Source organism: Leucoraja erinacea, chromosome 4, assembly GCF_028641065.1.
Source record: "Leucoraja erinacea ecotype New England chromosome 4, Leri_hhj_1, whole genome shotgun sequence".
In the NCBI taxonomy this organism is placed as follows: Eukaryota; Metazoa; Chordata; class Chondrichthyes; order Rajiformes; family Rajidae; genus Leucoraja; species Leucoraja erinaceus.
In genome coordinates, this window is record NC_073380.1 from 53,557,753 (window position 1) to 53,579,231 (window position 21,479).

The 21,479-nt window shown below is 46.2% G+C and overlaps 1 protein-coding gene across 4 annotated transcripts in view; it reads right to left on the minus strand.

The window, feature by feature from the left end:
• The window catches only part of ss18 (SS18 subunit of BAF chromatin remodeling complex), a 33,737-nt gene extending 13,855 nt beyond the window's left edge, over positions 1–19,882 (minus strand). The window contains exons 1-7 of one of the 4 annotated variants that reach the window (XM_055634292.1): positions 19,690–19,876; positions 10,417–10,493; positions 9,983–10,067; positions 8,761–8,914; positions 7,054–7,269; positions 2,428–2,592; positions 969–1,070 (exon numbers count right to left, since the gene is read on the minus strand). In XM_055634292.1, coding sequence (XP_055490267.1) covers positions 969–1,070; positions 2,428–2,592; positions 7,054–7,269; positions 8,761–8,914; positions 9,983–10,067; positions 10,417–10,493; positions 19,690–19,758 — 868 coding nt within the window. In that variant the 5' untranslated portion in view covers positions 19,759–19,876. Of the gene's footprint in view, positions 1–968; positions 1,071–2,427; positions 2,593–7,053; positions 7,270–8,760; positions 8,915–9,982; positions 10,068–10,416; positions 10,494–19,689 lie in introns of all 4 variants that reach the window. The other 3 variants (XM_055634289.1, XM_055634291.1, XM_055634290.1) reach the window with 3 other exon arrangements.
• Between the last annotated feature and the right edge of the window lie 1,597 nt (positions 19,883–21,479).

Consider the following 21,479-nt stretch of genomic DNA (forward strand, 5'->3'; position numbering starts at 1 on the left):
GCCAGGGGAGGTCAAGTTAAATAAACGCAGAGGGTGGTGAGTGCCTGGAACGCGCTGCCAGGGGTGGTGGTTGAAGCAGGTATAATAGTGGTGCGCAAGAGACTTTTGAATGGGCACATGAAATGAAGGGATATCGGTTATGTGCAGGCAGATAACGGTTGGTCATGGTGTCACGATTAACACAGACACTGTGGGATGAAGGGCCTGTTCCACGTTTAATTTTAGTTCAGAGATACAGCCAGGAAACGGGGCCTTCGGCCCATCGACCTGCGATACCCGCACACCAACACTATCCTAAACACTAGGGACAATGTTCACAACTTTAACAAGCCAATTATGCTGCAAATTGTACGTCTTTGCAGTGTGGGAGGAAACCGGAGCACCCAGAGAAAACCCACGCAGTCATGGGGAGAAAAGTACAAACTCAGTACAGACAGCACCCGTAGTCAGGATCGAATCCGGGTTTCTGGCGCTAAGGCAGCACCTCCACCGCTGCTCCACCGTGCCGCCATATGTCTATGTCTGGGATATGCTGCCAGGGGTGGTGATGGAGGCAGATATACGATAGTGGTATTTAAGAGGCCTTTGGGTGGGTATATGGATGTGCAGGGAATAGAGGGATATGAATGATGTGCAGGCAGAGAAGATTAGTTCAACCTGAGAGTATCATATTCGGTACAGACATTGTGGGCCGAATGACCCGTTTCTGTGCTGCGCTGTTCTATGTTCTATGAATTGGAGCATTGAACAGTGGCAAAGACAGGCCACCTCATTCCAGGCAAATTGAAAATACCAAAGTCACTGTTCTACATTCTCCCCTCGCCAAGAACTTTGTTCCTATCCTAGACAGCGACCCCAAAATCGATAAGCGAGTGGCGGCCTGCGGTCAGACCAAAAACAGAGGTTTGATGTATGCAACAGAATGGAGCAACGAAAAACAAAAATAAAAATTGATAGGCATGTATTACCATCGGGATAATACTGCTGGTTCATGCTTTCTGGAGCACCCTGCCCATGATTGAACTGATCATTGTAGTACTCCTCCTGACCTGAAAACTGTTGAAGAGCACCTAAAAAAAGTAACAGTCTCACGTTAAGTGCAGCCTACGCTGTTTAGAATTAATATACAAGATCAATATACTCATCTATTACACACACAGATGCAACGATATATCATTAGATGTTCAGTGTGTACACACATACCTGGTTCAAAATAAAGGAATCATTTCAGCAGTTCACAGAATGACATTATATTTGTCTCCTGAATAGTTTAGAGGAAGACGTTCGATTAAAATATTGCTCAAACTCATGTTTCCTTAACTGCTAATTAACACTATTCATGAACATAACATGATTAATGAATTAGGGAACGTTATTCCCTACTATTAAAACGCTATTTACATTAACGCAAATTCATTCAGAGCGTAAAAGTTACTTTGGAAATTAATAAGTGGGGGAAAAAAAGCCGTCTTAGGAAATAAAATGTTTCCGTGTAACCTCCCCACAGCAATCAGACCCCATTGTTTCACAGCACCCCTCAGGTTCTTTCCCCTCACCTTCAATCATGTAGAGAAACAAAGGAACTGCAGGTGCTGGTTTACAAAAAAAGACACCGAATGCAGGAGTAACTCAGGCAGCATCTCTGGAGAAAGCGGATGGGTAACGTTTTGGGTCGGGACCCTTCTTCAGACGGAGCCCGAAAAGGGACAGAATCTGAAATGTCACTCATCCATATTCTCCAGAGATGATGCCTGATCCGCTGAGTTACTCCAACACTGTCTTTTCTTCCTCCAAGCAATTAACACTGAAATTCATAAGCAGAAGACACAGTGGTAACATGTTAAATTGTACCTTTAGACTTTAGAGATACAGCGCAGAAACAGGCCATTCCTCCCACCAGGTCCTTGCCGACCAACAATCACCCCGCACACTAGTTCTACCCAACACACCAGGGACAATTTACAGAAGCCAATTAACCTACAAACCTGCCCGTCTTCAGAATGTGGGAGGAAACCGGAGCTCCCAGAGAAAACCCACGTGGTCACATATTCTAATGGGGCAGGGATGAAGTTATTGCTGAATCTGGTGGTACGCGTTTTCAAGCTTTTACATCTTCTGCCTGATGTAGAGGTGAGATGAGGGAATGACCAGAGTGTGCAGTCAAGCGATCACCTCGTACACTCGCACTATCCTGTACACTAGGGACAATTTACAATTTTATCAAAGCCAATTAACCTACAAACGTCTACGACTTTGGCGTGGGAAGAAACCGGAACACCTGGAGAAAACCCAGGTGGTCCCGGGAAGAACACACAGACCTCGAGGATCAAACCCGGGTGTCTGAAGCTGAAATGCGGCAACTGTACCGTGTCGCAGAGTACGTGTGTACACAGTGACTATACCTGGGACATGTTGCCAGAGACTCACCTTGCTGAGCCGGTCTGTAGGGGGGTATCTGTCTTTGCCCCAACATGTGGTTAGCCTGGTTTACTTGGCTCATCATGGTCATTGGTGGCTGGTTGGGATAATGTTGAGCCCCTCCCTGGGGCATATTGAACTGAGAGACAGGTGCTTGTTGGTGCATCATTGGACCTGAAAGATAGTGCAGTGGTAGAGTCTATGAGTCACACAGCGTGGAAACAGTCCAGCTTGTCCCATCTACACTCGCCCCACGTGCCTCTGTTTAACCCATATCCCTCTATCCTATCCATGTATCTGAATAAATGTTTCTTAAACGTTGCGATAATCGCTGCCTCAACTACCCCCTGTGGCAACTCGTTCCATACACCCACAACCCTGTGTGAAAAAGTTACTCCTCAGATTCCTATAAAATTCCTTCACGGTATATCTATGTCCTCTGGTTCTTGATTCCCCTACTCTGGGCAAGAGACTCTGTGCGTCTCCCCGATCTATTCCTTGCATGTTTTTATACATCCGTATAAGATCACCCCTCATCCTCATGCGCTCCATGGAATAGTGTCCCAGCCCGCTCAAGCCCTCGAGTCCTGGCAACATCCCTGTAAATGTTCGCTGCACCCTTTCCAACTGGACAACATAGTTCAGTTTAGACTATTAATGTCACGTGCACTGAGGAACAGGGAAAAGCTGTTTTGTTGCATGCTACCCAGGCAGCGGAAAGACTACACATGATTACAATCGAGCCGTCCACAGTGTACAGATACAGGATAAAGGGGATAACATTTAGCGCAAGATAAAATCCAGTAAAGTCCGATTAAAGATAGTCCAAGGATCTCCAATGAGTAGATGGGAGGTCAGGACTGCTCTCCAGGTTGGTGATAAATGGTTCAGTTGCTTGATGACAGCTGGGAAGAAGCTGACCCATCACCTACCCATCTTTCCAGAGATGCTGCCCGACCCACTGAGTTACTCCAGCACTGTGTGTTATTGAAGTTTAAAATCTTCGCCCTTTGGTTTTGGAAACCGGTTGTTGCGGAACCAGTTTTGTGACAGGCAAGATCCTAAATTCGTGGCAAGGACACAAAGCACTGGAGTAACTTTGTGTGTCAGGCAACACTTCTAGATAACATGGAGAGGCGGTTTTGGGTAGGGACCCATTTTTCAGATCTATTTCTGAATTATTACCCAAGTACAATTTCTCATCTTCCCATCTCCCTTTTACCCTTTCTCACATCCCCTTCCACCCATGTCCCTCTCTCCGGCTTTACAGTTCACTCCTCCTCGTCTCCGTATCTGACACCCTTTTGTCACACGTACAGAGGCACACTGTTTGTTGCGTGCTATCCAGTCAGTGGAAAGATTATGCATGATTACAAAAAGATAGGCATAAAATGCTGGAGTAACTCATCGAGTCAGGCAGCATCTCTGGGGAAAAGGGATGGGTGACATTTCGAGATGGAACCCTTCTCCAATCTGAAGAACGCCTGAAGAAGGGTTCCAACTCGAAACCTCAGCCATCCTTTTTCTACCGAGATGCTGCCCGACCTGTTGATTTACTGCAGCACTTTGTGTCTATCTTCAGTATCAACCAGCATCTGCAGTACCTTCCTCTGCATGGTCACACTCAAGCCATCCACAGTGTACAAATACAGGATCATGGGAATGAGTTTCAGTGCAAAATAAAGCTCAGTAAAATTTGATTACAGATAGTTCCAGGGTCTCCAATGAAGTTTGAAGGTTTCCATTGAGGGGATGTTTTAGTTTCTCCAACAGTTCATGTGTTACACAGCACACCAAAAGGCCATTCGGCCCATCCCACCCATGCCAACATTTATGCTCCACTCAGCATTCCTTCTATCTAATGGCATTACATTAAATTCTCCAATTTCAAGCAATACCCCCTTTCCCTTTCCCCTGGCCTCCCTAACCTGGTGCCTACACATTTTGCCCACCACCCCAGCCACACTGCTCCTTCCCCCATCTCCGTAGGCTCATCTCCCATCCCCAAATCCCCATCTCACTCTTACCCAGGGAGAGAATACAGAAATCATGGGAGGGCTAGTGCAGGATTCCCAAAAAGTTCATCTGCAAGTCGAATAGGTAGTAAAGAAAGCAAACTAAATGCTAGCATTTATTTCAAGAGGGCTTGCACACAAAAATGGACGTAATGCTGAGGCTCTATAACGCGTTGGTAAGGTCATATTTGGAATATTGTGAGCAATTCTGGGCACATATGTGAGGAAGGATGTGCTGGCTCTGAAGAGGGTCCAGAGGAGGTCTACAGGAATAATCCCAGGAATGAGGTTAATCTATGGTGAGCATTTGTCAGCATTGCGCCTGTACTCACTGGAGTTTAGAAGAATGAGGGGAAACCTCATTGAAACATACAGAATAGTGAAAGGCTTGGATATAGAGGATGGAGAGAGGATGTTTCCACTAGTGGGAGAGTCTAGGTCACAGCCTCAGAATTAAAGGACATTCTTTTAGGAAGATGAGGAGGAATTACTTTAGTCAGAGGGTGGTGAATCTGTGGAATTCATAGCCACAGAAGGCTGTGGAAGCCAAATCAGTGAATCTTTTTATGGCAGAGAGATAGATTTGTGGTTATTACAGATGTCAGAGGTTATGGGGAGAAGGCAGGTGAATGGAGTTAAGAGGGAGAGGTAAATCAGCTATGATTGAATGGCAGAGTAAGCTTGATGGGCTGAATGGCCTAATTCTACTCCTATCACTTACGACCTGATGACGTCATGATCTCATGCCTCTTTCCCATCTCACATCCATCCCTCTGGCTTTACACTTCACTCCTCCTCTCCTCTCCTTATCCGACACCCTTTTGTCTAGTTTTTCTCCTGCAGTCTTTGTCACTTTGTCACCATCTGCGAAACACCGCTCCCCTCCTATCCTGGATCCACCGATCACTTGCTAGGGTTTGCCCTACCCCCAACTCTCTTTTCTAGCCCCCCCCCCACCAACTATATTTTTGTCCCCTGCGTTTGATGTTAAAAAAAGACACAAAATGCTGGAGTAGCTCAGCTGGTCAGGCAGCATCTCAGGGGAGCACGGATGACATTCTTCAGACTGAAACGCAAGAATCTGAAACGTCACCAACCCATGTTCTCCAGAGATGCTGCCTGACCCACTGAGTTTAGTTTAGAGATACAGCATTGAAACAGGCTCTTTGGCCCAGAGTCCACACCAACCAATGATCACAGATACACTGGTTCTATCCTTCACACAGGGACAATTTATCGAAGCTCAATTAACCTAAAAAAAAAAAAAAAACCCTATATATTTGGAGTGTGGGAGGAAACCAGAGCACACAGAGAAATCCCATGTGGTCATGGGGAGAATGTAAAAACTCTCCAGACAGCACCCGTGGACAGGATTGAACCCGAGTCTCTAGCGCTGTGCGGCAGCAACTCCAACAGCCCCACTTGATCTTCACTGGGACACTGTTTGCATTCTCCGTGTGGTTGCAACCGTGGTTTTAAAGAGTAGAAAGAAAGAACTGCAGATGCTGAGCTACAAAAAATTGTCTGAAGATGGGTCCTGACCCGAAACATCACCAATCCATGTTCACCAGAGATGCTGCCTGACCCGCAGAGTCACTCCAGCACTGTGTCTTTGTAATTGGGTTGTTTGTAGATGAAGTTGAATTGACAGTAGGCCTATTACTTGTTTTGGTGTAGAACACAAAGTGTTGGAGTAACAACAGGTCAGGCAGCATTCCTGGTGAGATAATGTTTTGTGTCAGGGCCTTGCCTCAAACTGACTATAGTAGGAAGGCAGGAAAGGAGATGTGGGTGGGACAAAGCCTGCCATATGAATGAAAGAAGAGGTTTCACTGCCCCTTCCATCCCCTCCGCCACTACAATCAGTCTGAAGAAGGGTCAAAATTCAAAACTTTGCTTATCCACATTTTCCAGATATAATAATAATCTTATTTATATAGCACATTTTTAGTCAACATGCATTGACCCCAAAGTGCTTCACATAATTACATTACATTTACACACAGGCAAAGGTGGGTGAAGTGTCTTGCCCCAAGGACACAACGACAGTATGCACTCCAAGCGGGATTCGAACCGGCTACCTTCCGGTCGCCAGCCGAACACTTAGCCCATTGCGCCATCTGTCGCCCCATATGATATGCTGCCAGAACCGCTGGGTTACTCCGACACTTTGTCCACGTTCAATTCAATTCTCATTTCAGTGTCTCCTCTTATTTATGGGACACTCTGAACAGCCAACAGTTGACCTGCGATTCCTTCTTTCTGCATTATTTTAGTTCAGTTTTTAGTTTATTGTCACGCGGGTGAGTTGCAGTGAAAAGCTTTTGTTACGTGCAATCCAGTCAGTGGAAAGACTGTACATGCTCACAATCGTCCCATCCACAGTGTACAGATACAGGGTAAAGGAATAACATTTAGTGAAAGATAACATCCAGTAAAGTCTGATCAATAATCGTCTGAGGGTCTCCAATAAGGTAGATTGGTGGTCAGGAGCACACTCTAGTTGATGGTAGGGACATTTCAGTTGCCCGATAACAGCTGGGAAGAACCTGGAGGTACGACGTCACACTTCTATACCTATTGCCCGATGGGAGAGGGGAGAAGAGGAGGTTCGATGTACCTTGGCTTGGCTGCATGTTGATGTTAGGTCGGGGTCCGTAACTCCCCATCGACTGCCCCTGGCTCACATTTATCTGGCTCTGCACCGGCATCGGTTGCGACAAGGGCACAGAGTGACTGTAGCCGCCCATCGAGCTGTGGCTACCGGCTGGCATGCTGACCGAGGCGTTGACCAGACCAGCCTGTACGGGACCTTGCACTGGCATGTGGCTGGATCCTGCCGGAGTTTGCAAAACACAATACAATTACCAACACTGGATGTGGAGCGGATGTTTCCACCAGTGGGAGAGCCTAGGACCAGAGGGCACAGCCACAGAATAAAAGGACGTACCTTTGGAAAGGAGAGGAAAAATAATTTATTGTGTCAGAGGGCGGTGAATCTGTGAAATTACTGTGGGGGGGTCAAGTCAATGGACATTTTTAGGGCGAAGATACTGTAGACAGCTTCATGATTAGCACGGGTATCAAGGGTTATGGGGAGAAGGCAGGAGAATGGAGTTGAACGGGAAAGATGGATCAGCCACGATTGAATGGACTTGATGGGCCGAATTACCTAATTCTGCTCCTATAATTTATTAACTTATGAAATGGGCTGCAGTCCATGGACTGCACATCCGAATTTGGCTCTAAATCCACGTACAAATTTGCAGACGACACCACTGCGGTGGACCAAATCACCACCAATAGCATGGAAACAGGCAATTCGGCCCACTGAATCCATGTCAACCATTGATCACCTCGATGTTGCTCCGCTTTTCCATCCAAAACCACCCAATGTTGCTTACTCATCAGGTTCGCTGAGTTACGAATTTACACCAAAGGCTCAATGACCTCTACTCATCCGTCAGAGTATGGCGTACAGACTTTGGGGGATCGTGTTGCAGTTATACAAAACATTGGTGAGGCCACGTTTAGAGTATTGTGTACATTTTTGGGCGCCATGTAACAGGAAAGGTGTTGTCAAGCTGGAAATGTTGCAATGAAGATTTACAATGGATGTTGCCAGGACTCGAGGGCCTGAGCTACAGGGAGAGGTTGGGCAGGCTGGGACCATAGTCCTTTACCCCTGTCCCACTTAGAAAACCTGAACGGAAACCTCTGGAGACTTTGCGCCCCACCCAAGGTTCCCGGAGGTTGCGGGTGGGTGCAGGTAGTGGAAGCGGGTAGGGAGACCGACAAAAACCTCCGGGAACCACACGGCAACCTTGGGTGAGGCGCAAAGTCTCCCAAGGTTTCCGTTCAGGATTCCTAAGTGGGACAGGGGCATTACAGTGCAGGAGGATGAGGTGTGATCTTATAGAAGTGCACAAAATCATTCAAGGAATAGATTGGGTAAATGCACAGAGACTTTTGCCCAGAGTAGGGGAATCGAGAACCCGAGGGCACAGGTTTAAGATGAGGGGGAGGGGAATTTTAATAGGAACCAAGAGGGGCAACCTTTTTTTTAAAATATATATAAACACTAAGGGCAGTGGGTGTATGGAACGAGCTGCCTGAGGATTCTAGATTGTCACGTATACCGAGATACAGATAGTTGAGGTGGACAGTATCACAATGTTTAATAAATATTTAGACATGGATACGACAGGTTTCGAGGGATATGGGCCAAATGATTGCAGGTGGGACTAGTGTAGATGGGGCAGGTTGGTCAGTGTGGGCAAGTTGGGCCGAAGGGCCTGTTTCTGCGCTGTGCGACTCTATGACGCACCTGGCATCTGGCCGTTCATCTGGTTCTGCATGTGAAGCACAGGTGCACCCCCTCCGACCATGCCATCCGCTGCCATGCTGTGCCCATGAGCAAGCTGGGTCATTCCACTCTGGTTGATAGACCCGGCCCCCATTGGTATGGACTGTGTTGGAGGCTGCAAGGCAAAGGACAGACAACTGTTACTATTCCAACCTTTTGGAATTTACTTAGTTTAGTTTATTGCCAACTGTTACAAGTTAAGTTATGCTTATTGTCTAGTTTAGGTACAGTGAAAAGCTTTTTGTTGCGTGCTATCCAGACGGTGGAAAGACTATACATGATTCCAATCCAGCCGTCCACAGTGTACAGAAACAGGATAAAGGGAATACCTTGAATTTTAAAAAGAGAGTCGTCAAAGCAAGAAATGTTGCTGTCGGAGTAGAGATGTAAATAAAGTGGAGCCATTGCAATGCGAGATTGCAGATCCATTTCTGTGACACACACACACACACACACACACACACACACACAAAGAGTCGCCTGACTTGGGTGTCATCTTGGAATCCAGTAGTGCTCCAGTAGACCGAGTGCACGGGTGGACCGCGCCAAAACATTAGTAAAGGTACCAGGGGTTATGGGGAGAAGGCAGGAAAATGGGGTTGAGAGGGAAAGTTAGATGAGCCATGATTGAATGGCGGAGTAGACTCGATGGGCTGAATGGACCAATTAGACAATAGGTACAGGAGTAGGCCATTCGACCTTTCGAGCCAGCACCGCCATTCAATGTGATCACGGCTGATCATCCCCAATCAGTACCCCGTTCCTGCCTTCTCCCCATATTCCCCGACCCCACTATTTTTAACTCTGCTTCTATAACTCATGAACTGATGTATAAATACGCAAAAGGAATTTCACTGTGCAGTTCAAATAAAGAACCATTGAACGTACAGATAATGGACACAACCTCCATTCCATTGACTCCATCTTTGTAAATGGCGCTAAAAACATGGCGCACCTTGCATGTGGGATCAGTGTACTATTTCTGTACACTTGCAGATCATGGATGTGCTTGCCCATGGCAAAACTGTACTGGGCTGTTTGTAAGAAAGGAATTTCACTCTGCGTTTGCACTTCGCACACGTGACAATAAAGCACCATTGCCTTGGGGCAGTGCTCAAGTGTGATCTCCAGGTCCCAGCATCTCTTCCAAGGACTGGCTTTATTTAGCAGGGACATTACTTACAGCTGGCAACAGCGACTGCATGTTCTGATTGGAATCTGCTATGGTTGCTAAGTAGACCAGGTTTCTATGAAGCATCTGCTGGTACCTAGGAGTGAACATAAAACGCTATTGAGTTAGGGGTTAAAACATGGAAATAAGCACTTTGGCCCACCGTCCCCACCACCCACCCATGTCCCCGCCACTTTGTGTCTATCTTCGCTGTAACCCAGCATCTTTATTTCCTTCCTACACATCTAGTTTCATGTCAGGACTCTTCTTCAGACTTGGCATTTTGTACCTTTCTGATTCTTCAGAGTCTGAAGGAGTGTGTGGGTGCTCCCGTTTCCTCCCACACCCCAAAGCGAAGGTTCGGAGTTAATTGAATGTATCTCTCTCTCTCTTTGTTATTTCTTGGTGCACATGACAATAATAAACCAACATCAATACCAACTTACTGAGAACATTCAGCAGATTTCCCTTTGCTCTGGTAGTCCATGATACACTGGATTAGCTGGTTGTTTTCATCCAGTAACTAACAAAAGAGAGAAAGATTAGTGCATTTGAGTGCAATAGTGCATACAGCGTGGAAACAGGCACTACAGCCCACCTTGCCCACACCGACCAACATGCCTACCCACACTAGTCCCACCTATCTGCGTTTGGCCCACACCGACCAACATGCCTATCCACACTAGTCCCACCTATCTGCGTTTGGCCCACACCGACCAACATGCCCATCCACACTAGTCCCACCTATCTGCGTTTGGCCCACACCGACCAACACAACATGCCCATCCACACTAGTCCCACCTATCTGCATTTGGTCCATATCCCTCTAAACCTGTCCTATCCATGTACTTGTCCAAATCTTTCTTAAATGCTATGGTGGTCCCCGCCTCAACTACCTCCTCCAGCAACTCGTTCCACACACCCATTACCCATTGTGTGAAAAAGTTGCCCCTCAAGTTCCTATTAAATTACCCCCCCCCCCCACCTCATACCCATGTCCTCTGGTTCTCGATTCCCCTACTCTGGGCAAGAGACCCCTACTCTGTGCCACCAGATCTATTCCACTCATGATTTTGTACATGTACACTGATTCTGTGTCAAGAGTAAATGCAGGCAGTTCACGCTCACTGGGGATTGATGACAGATATGGGTCTAAAGCGGACAGGTGGGACGAGCAGAGCTGGGGTACCTTGGGCGGCAGGGGCAAGTTGGGCCGAAGGGGCTGTTTCTATGTTGAATTAGTCTATAACTCTGTGACCCATTGGCGATGAAGTTGTGCCTCAAACTAAACGCTCTTCACCCACCCAGCATTGCCACGTTAGAATACATGGCACACAACACAAAAAATGCTGGAGTAACTCAGCAGGGCAAGGCAACATTTCAGGTCGGGACCCTTCTTCACAATTGATCATTTGGATCAGGACCTTTCCGATTCTTCCGAGTCTAAGAAGGGTCTGGGTGCTCCAATTTTAATTCAATGATGATACTTTATGGTCACATGTGAAATACTTTGTTTCTGCATTCATTCTGGTAAAATCACACAGCAGACCTCACCTAAGCAGCCTTGGCACCGACAAAGTTACAACATTTCAACAGATCCACAGACCTTGCACTTTTATCTGCACTTTCCCCTCAACTGTAATATCATATTCAGCACTCTAGTATTTATCTCTGTGCACCACCTATGCACCTACTTATGCATAGACACATAGAAAATAGGTGCAGGAGTTGGCCATTTGGCCCTTCGAGTCATTCAATAAGATCATGGCTGATCATCCAAAATCAGTACCAAGTTCCTGCTTTCTCCCCATATCCCTTGATTCCATTCACCCTAAGAGCTAAATCTAACTCTCTCTTAAACATCAAGTGAATTGGCCTCCTTTGCCTTCTGTGGCAGAGAATTCCACAGATTCACAACTCTCTGGGTGAAAATGTTTTTCCTCATCCCAGTCCTAAATGGCCTACCCCTTATTCTTAAACTGTGACCTCTGGTTCTTAACTCTTCCAACATGGGGAACATTTTAGCTGCATCTAGCCAGTCCAATCCCTTAAGAATGTTATATATCTCTATAAGATACCCTCTCATCCTTCTAAATTCAAGTGAATAAATGCCCAGTCAAACTATTCTTTCATCATATGTCAGTCCCGCCATCCCAGGAATTAACTGCTGAACCTACGCTGCACTCCTTCAATAGCAAGAACGTCCTTCCTCAAATTAGGAGACCAAAACTGCACACAATACTCCGGGTGTGGTTTCACCAGGGCCCTGCACAACCGCAGTAGGAACTCGTTGCTCCTAAACTCAAATCCTCTCACTGTGAATCACTTGATAGTACTCATCTATAGTACGATTTGTCTGGATAGCACACAAACTGAGCTTTCACTGTATCACAGTCCACACGACAATAATACTAAAACAAACAAAACAGGCTCAAGTTCACATTTTAACTGTAAACTCCAGCTCTCCAGAACATTGAAAACTACTGAATCATGAAAGGCCTGGATAGAGTGAATGTGGAGAGGATGTTTTCACTAGCGGGAGAGTCTAGGACCAGAGGACATAGCCTCATAATTAAAGGATGTACCTTTAGAATGGAGATGGAGTAAGAATTTTTTTTTTTTTTTAGTCAGAGGGTGGTGAATCTGTGGAATTCATTGCCACAGACAGCACTGGATATAAGCATTGATTGACACATTCTTGATTAGTATGGGCACCAAAGGTCACGGGGGTAAGGTAGGAGAATGGGGTTGAGTGGGAATGTTGTTCCTATTACTTATGCCCTTAAATGAGTCTTAATGTTTATCTTGTGATCGCGTCGGTATTCTCCGATTGCTCCGGTTTGCACCCATACACAGCACGTGCAGGATTGCAGGTTAATTGGCTTCCGTTAGTTTATTGGGGCAATGCAATTGTTAAGAATTATTTGCTATCTCAAAAAGTTGTGTTTGGTTTTATTATTGCCACGTGTACCACAGTAAAGTGAAAAGCTTTTTTGTTGCCTACTATTCATTCAACAAATAAACTACATGTTTACAATCAAGGACTCGGTGGGTTGAAGGGCCTGTTTCCACACTGTATCTCTAAACTAAACTCTTAGCACTCAGACGCCTACAATCATAAGTACAGAGACCAAATCTTCATCCTATCCAACCCAAGCCGCCCGTTTCATTTAGAGATAGTGTAGAAACAGGCCCTTCTGCTCACCAGGTCCAGCGATCCATGTTACACTAGCGCATACACTACACACTAGGGACAATTTACAATTCCCCCCCCCCCCCCCCAAAGTGAATTAACTTACAAATCTGTACATCTTTGGAGGGTGGGAGGAAACCGAAGCGGGTTATTAGCTAGAGAAGGTTATTGGCTGCAACCTTCCCTCCATTGACAAACTGTACACTGCAAGGGCCAGGAAGTGAGCGGGTAAGATCATCTCTGACCCCTCTCACCCTGGCCTCAAACTCTTAGAATCACTTCCCTCTGGAAGGCGACTCCGGACTGTCAAAGCTGCCACAACCAGACATAAAAACAACTTTTTTCCACGAGTAGTAGCTCAACTCAATAGCCAAAAATCTGTAGCCTCCTTTTGCTCTGGTATTTTATTTAATTCACATGTTTAATCAATAATCTGTTATTAATGTTTAATGCATCATTCTTAACTGTCACTATATGTCATGTTGTCACTTCCGGGCAGAGCACTAGGGCAAATTCCTTGTATGTGAATACTTGGCCAATAAACTTATTCATTTACTTGGAGAAAACCCACGTGGTCAGTGAGAATGTACAAACTCCATACAGACAGCACCCATAGTCAGGATCGAACCCGGGTCTCTGGCGCTGCAAGGCGGAAACTCTACCGATGCGCCACCATGCAGCTGTTGTACCTATCCATACCAATCCCATTCACCTACGAGGTCACTTGCATTCTCTGCCTTGTTTTTTTACATTTGTAACAAGGTTATTAATATCAACAGAATGAGTAGGTGGCCCGATTCATTCAAAAGTCATCAAGATAGGAACTTAATTCGCCATCATGCATAAGTCACCCTGGTTAGTCACCATCTTCTTGCACATTGTATTAACCCCTGCACTGCCCCTCTGGGCCTGCAGAATCCTAATCTATTCTGTTTCCACCGCGCTAGACATTACACTAAAGATGGTTCATCCCACACCCCTGTTTTACAGATCTGGGTCCTTTGTTTTATCCACCTCAACCTGAAAAGTCACCCATCTTGTTGTGTCTATCTTTGGTTTAAAACATCATTTTGGTTTAAAACAGCAGTTCCGTCCTACACACAATACAAAAAGTGTTGAACACTGCCTGATCCATCATGAGTACTGACCTCCCCTTCATTGAAGGGATCTATAGGAGATGCTGCCTCAAAGGCAGCCTGCATCATCCACAACACCCGGGCATGCTCTCATTTCATCTCTGCCATAGGGAAGGTGGTACAGGATCCTAAAAACTGTAACATCCAGGTTCAGGAGCAGCTTCTTCCCTACACCACACACAGGCTATTAAACACCACAAACTCCAACTAAACTAGGAACTGTCTTAGTTGCACTAGGGACTAATATCAGGCATTTTAATGTTTTGTTTTAAATGTATTATGTTATTTATGAGCACTGTGTTTACAGGGCTGTTAGGCTGCTGCAAGAAAGAATTTCCTTGTTCCGTTGTCAGTACATGTGGCAATTAAATGCTCTTGTCTTTTGATATCCTCAATGGGAACAGATCCCTTCAGACTCTCCTTTCCTCAATCAACCACACAGTGCAGGAGTAACACATCGGGTCAAGCAGCATCTCTGGAGAACACAGGACCGCATGACCCCAACAACTCTCACCAACTTCTACACATGCGCCGCATAAAGCAATTTATCAGAGGGATGTATCAGAGCATGGTTTGGGAGCAACTCCATCCAAGTCCGATAAAGGATCGTCCCAGGGTCTCTAATGAAGTAGATAGAAGCTCAGAATCGCTCTCTAGTTGTTGATAGGATGGTTCAGTTGCCTGATAACAGCTTGGAAGAAACTATCCCTGAATCTAGAGGTACGAGTTTTCACACTTCTGATCATCTTGCCTGATGGGAGAGGGGCGAAGTGAGACTGGTCCTTGATGATGCTGGTGGCCTTGCTGAGGCAGCATGAAGTTTAGATGGAGTCAATGGAAGGGTGCTTGGTTTGCTTGATAGTCTGAGCTGCGTCCACAGTTCTCTGCAATTTCTTGCTTAGTTGAGGTTAGTTTATTGTCACTTGTACTGAGGTACAGTGAAAAGCCTTTGTTGCGTGCTAACCAGTCCTGTTCCGGTCTTGGATGGAGCCGTCCCTAAACCACGCTGTGATGCATCCCGATAAAAGATTTTCTACGGCACATCTGTAGAAGTTGGAATAGAGAGGTGGGGGTGGGACATATTCTGGCAAGTGAAACGTGGATAAAGGTGAGGGGGGTTGAAAAGTAGATAGTCAATAGGTGCAGGATTAGGCCATTCGGCCCTTTGAGCCAGCACCGCCATTCAATGTGATCATGGCTGATCATCCCCAATCAGTACCCTGTTCCTGCCTTCTCCCCATATCCCCTGACTCCGCTATCTTTAAGAGCCCTATCTAACTCTCTCTTGAAAGTATCCAGAGAACCGGCCTCCACCGCCCTCTGAGGCAGAGAATTCCACAGACTCACAACTCTCTGTGAGAAAAAGTGTTTCCTCGTCACCGTTCTAAATGGCTTACTCCTTATTCTTAAACTGTGGCCCCTGGTTCTGGACTCAGATGGGTGGAATAAGTGATAAAGGCTGGAGACAAAAAGACAGAGAAGAGGTACTGATGTTGCCTGTCCATTTCCTCCACAGATGCTTGCACACTCATCGAGTTCCTCCAGCACTTTGTATTTTCTTCAAGACTGCAACATCTGCAGTTTCCTTTGTCGCCAGTTGTCGTGTGCCCTTTTGCATCTATAGAATGTCTTTGTTACTTTACGATTTCTTTGCCCTCTCAATTTTAAAACAAAGTTCTTTGCATTGGTTTTGCTCAATTGCACATTTGAACTGTACAATTCATTTAAGACTTAAATTTAAACATTTTATTGACTAGTTTTTATTTAAATTTTCTTCAATCATGCTATTCTTATGTCTCACACAGCTGTTTTAGTTTAATTGAAAGATACGCCCTTTGCCTCACTGAGACTGCGGCAACCAACCCTACCCTACTAACACTACCCTACACTCTAGGGGCAATTTACAGAAGCCAATTAACCTACAAACCTGTATGTCTTTGGGATGTGGGAGGAAACCAGAGCTTCTGGAGAAAAAACACACAATCACAGGGAAACCGGACAAACTCCACCCAGGCAGCACCCGTGGTCAGGATCGAATTTCGGCCACTGGTGCCGTGAGGCAGAAACTCTACCGCTGCGCCACCGTGTCTTTTGCAAAATGCTTCTGTTGTTCATCTACCATCTTCAAACACATAATTATCTTATTCATAAGCTATAGCCTTACTCTTTATCTTCCATTGACTCCATCTACATTTCACGCTGCCTCAGCAAGGCCACCAGCATAATCAAGGACCGGTCTCACCGCTGGTCACTCCCTCTTCTCCCCTCAGGCAACTATCAAGCTCTTGAACATTACACAACACTGACCTCAGCAACTATGAACTGCTGGTGTACAGTAGAGAGCACATTCGCTGGCTGCATCACGGACTGGTTGGTAGACTCGAACACCCAGGAATGAAGGGGACTAGAGTGGTGGACAACGCCTGGTTCATCATGGCTACTGACCTCCCCACCATCAAAGCGATCTACAGGAGGCGCTGCCTCAAAAAGGCGCCATTATCTATGACCCACACCAATGGCTCAAAGGTGCTTTTATGGTCACATGCGTGAAGTGCTTACACAGTGAAATTATTTATCTTACAAACAGTCCAGTAGAGTATCGCCAGATCCCCGATCAGCAAGTGTACAGAAATAGTCGATCGAGCCTGCATGCAAGAGGCGCTAGGTTTTGGTGTCATTTTCAAAATCCAGTCCACATTCGAGTTCTTATCAGTGGTGCCTGTTCCAGGCACGTCCCAGGCTGCTGTGGACCTCCAGCGGTCGTCTACCTTGGGTGCCACGTCCCTCTCCTCGCCCGCCCCCCTCTGATCCCCGGGGTCGCCTCCTGCAGCCAGCCGCGAGGACGCAGAAGGCCAGGCCCCAGTTCCCTCTCCTACACCTTGGCCATGCTCTGGTTTCACTCCTGCCATCAGGAAGAAGGTACAGGAGCCCGAAAACCATGATCTCATGGTTCAAGAACAGCTTCTTCCCAACAACCATCAGGCTCTTGAACACTGCACAACACTAACCTCAGCTACGAACTTCTATGGACCATCTTTGGTTGCATTTTGGGCTTTTTTTTGCCATAGTATTGCAGTTATTAATATATAATAAACAAAAATGTAATGAATTACCTCTGTGCATTGCGTCCTATTAGGCTGCTGAAAGTAAGAATTCATTTGGAAACAAGGAAGTGCAGATGCTGGTTTACAACAACAGAATATGCTGGAGTAACTCGGCAAGTCTGGCAGCATCTCTGGAGAACGTGGATAGGTTATGTTCTGGGTCGAGACTCTTCTTCAGAATGCAGAAGCAAGGAACTGCACATGCTGGCTTACAAAGACACAAAGAGTTTGTTGCCCAGATCAGGCGAATCGGGAACCAGAGAACATAGGTTTAAGGTGAGGACGGGAAAGATTCAAGAGGAAAAACAAGGGTGGTGGATGTATGGAACTAACTGCCAGAGGTGGTAGTTGAGGCAGGGACTATTGCAACATTTAAGAAACGTGGATGGGACAGGTTTAGAGGGATATGGGCCCCCAGTCTAGGCAGGTGGGAATAGTGTAGATGGGGCATGCTGGTCGGTGTGGGTATAGAAACATAGAAAATAGGTGCAGGAGGAGGCCATTCGAGCTAGCACCTATTAATTGTGATCATGGCTGATCGTCCCCCATCAATAAACCGTGCCTGCCTTCTCCCCATATCCCTTGACTCCACTAGCCCCTAAAAATAGAAATGGCAAGTTGGGCCAAAGTTGCAGTTTCCTTGCTGAATGACTCTATGACTCCATAAGTGCTTGAGTAACACGTCGAGTCATGCAGCAGCAGGCAAGAATTAATTTGTTCCATTGTCATAGTCATACAGCATGGAAACCACCCACTTACACCAATCATTAATCCATTATATTCTTCCTACATTCTCATCAGCTCTACTCAGATTCTATCACTCAGCTACACAAAGGACAATCAATTATTTGACTAGTTAACCGGGGCGTGCAAGGAAGCCAGAACACCCATAAAGTCATAGTGGGTCATAAGTGTAGAAACAGGCCCTTTGTCCCAACTTGCCCACACCAACCAACATGTCCCATCTACACTAGTCCCACCTAACTGCCTTTGGTCCATACTCCTCTAAACCTGTCCTATCCATGTTCCTGTCCAAATGTTTCTTAAACGTTGCGATAGTACCTGCCTCAACCATGCAGCTCGTTCCACACATCCACCACCCTGTGTGTGAAAAAGTTGCCCCACAGGTTCCCATTTAAAATTTTCCCTCCTCACCTTAAACCCATGTCCTCTGATTCTTGATTTCCCCCACTCTGGACGAGAGACTGTGTGTCAACCAGATCTATCCGTCGGTTGGCGGGACACATGATAATTAAACACTCTTGAGGGATCTTGGACTGGGGTGAAAGGTCCGGTAATTCATCGCCAGGATAAAGACCGACTCCAACCACAACCCATCCTGGGAGTCGAGTCTAGCCGTACATTTTACCCAACGTAAACACACTTAGCGAGTACAGTCCTGTTAGGACTTGACTGAAATAACCTCGTCAAGTCCCGTAGCGGATTTTCACCAACGATCATGGATGGATGTGTTGAGGACCAATATCCATGAAACATTACACTCACAACTTCACACACATTACATCTGGGAACCCCCTAGAGTACAACGAGAGATTAGTTTTACTTGGCATCGCGTTTGCATGGACATTGTGGGCCGAAGGGCCGGTTCCTGTGCTGTACTGTTCCATGTAGACCTTAACACAAACGGAAATCTTGCGATCAGAGCGGAGGAGAAAAAAAAGTCTCGCATTTCGTGCCACCAAAGCCCAAAACTTTAAGTAACTTTCTTTTTACAAAGGGGTCGTCAATAAATATATCCATCACACGCCATTGGCTTTTAGGTTTAGGAGCACATTTCACATCAAACAGAGCTATTGCTTCTACACGAAACCAGCGAGGGATTAAAAAGTTTACGCAGAAGTCTAACTCTGCTAGTGCCTCAATTAATATATTTACTCGCGCCCACGGTGCACTAGCGAGGGAAAGACGCTGAACCCGCAGTTTGAGAAATACATTCAAGCCCCAAACATTAACAGAGAGAGGAGGAACATTCCACATCATGGCCGCTGGAGCTGAAAAATCTCCCCTTGTCTTTGTGCAGATAACCCATTCAATACCAAGAACCCAGTTTCAAAAGATGAAATTAAAACACACACAAGCAAGCAGAAACACTTAAAACCCCGCCTCTGGATTAAAGTTTAACACTGTAAATGAGGACTGCAATGCAAAGATACATAATGGTCGCAGGCCCCAGGGAAGTCGAGGGGAGTGTGGCGCTCCCGCTACAATGTAACACTCGGGAGTGGATACACTACAATAAATGATACAAGCAAATTGTTAGAGTACCTTCTGAATGGCGGCAGGTGTAATTTCACCTTTCCCGCGCTGCCGCGGTGTAGCAAACGCCACCGACATCGTCTAGCGTGTGAGTGAGTGTGGAATTTCCCCTTTAATGAAACTCCCCCCTCCCTCCTCTTCCACCACCACACACAGTCAGTCCAGTGGAGCACAAATATCTCTCAACTCCGCCCCTTCTCTGATACTGAGGGCGAGTTTCGTGCCAAAACTCTGCCTGCACACACACCCTCACAGTGGTAGCAACTGTGCGCAAAGAAGGGGAAAGGATTTATTTTTCACCTCCCCCAATAAATTGGTGAATGTTCGTTGCAAATATCTCTCAACCCCTCCCCTGCTCTGATATCGAGGGGGTGGGTTTCCTGCTTAAAAACTCCGCGCACACACTAGTAGCAACTGCAAAGGAGGGAGGGAGAGGAAAGGAATGTATTCAGCTTCCCTCAATAAATTGGCGAGTGTGCGCGCTTGGTTGTTGCAAACAAATATATTAGTTGATACCGAGGGGGTGGGATTTCTACCAAACTACACACTCACTGGTAGTAACCAAAGATCCTATAGCTTTTGTAACTGCAAAGAAGGGGGGAGGATGAAGGGAAATGAGTTGTTTTCACTTCCCCCAAGAAATTGGTGTGTGTGGTTGTTGCAAAGCAAGTCTCCAACAAACAATTAGGAAATATAATATGTGCTTTTTTTTGTGTTGTAAACTAGGCTCCAGAAAGCAGATCAGAAAAGATACGGCGTACATTCATACATTTGTAGCCAGTAAGTGCTAAGCCCGCTTTTTGCTTGATTCCCCTTTTTAAAAAAATCAGTTCGTTTGTCTCCTCCCTCTCTAATAATATAATTCACTCCCACATCCTCTCTTTAGCAAGCATTTCATGAGCAGGACGCTGTGAAGCAAAGATCTTATAGCTCTGCTATAGGATCTTTGCTTTGAAGAGCACACAAAAAAAATCAACTCCCTCCAAAAAGTGGGTGCTGGTGGAAGAAACGGGTGTACATGCAGTTTACTCGCATAGATTGCATGCAGCTATGCATTTGTAGCATGCGGCATTGCCTTTACTGCGTGCGTAGTTCGTATGCAACAATGCTGCTTGCATGGATCGCTTGCAACAATGTATGGGTTTTATGCCGCGATGCATTTGCTGCACGCAAACTGCATACAGCAATGCATTTGGTTCCAATCAGCTCCTGGCAGCAGCCAAGAGCTCTATTCCCCTCCCCCTGCGGGACTCAGCTGGTGGTGAGCTCTGCTATAGGATCTTTGGTGGTGAGAGCTCAGTAACAGTAACCACACTGGGGAGGATGGGACTTTAGTCCCCGCGATGTCAACATTAGTCCAATTCATTTGTTGTCTTCGGTGTTTGCAAACGATGCATTTTAATTTAGCCGTTGCAAATGTTATCTTGAAATGGCTGGTTGTGGGTTGCCAGCAAACTAAGCTGCTTTTATGTTATTCTGCACATTCTCCACTGAAGGTTTCATCCGACCTGCAGCCCCTGGGACAAACCACTGGGCAGGGCAGGGGGGAGGCCAACACAAAACCAACTAAATTGGTGGTTAATACAAAGGCATCCAAGGAAAATCAAAATGAGTTGTTAAATATTATAGTTAGCAAGGGATAAATTCTGCATTCAACGGTTGCACGCGAATACAACCCAATAACAGAGAAACTCTCCCCCTCCTCTCCCCGTCTTTGGCTCTTCTCTCGCTGCTAACTAGATGCGCATGCGTGCGGTGCTGGCATGCGCAGTAATGGCGTTGGGGGGAGCGCCGGCTCC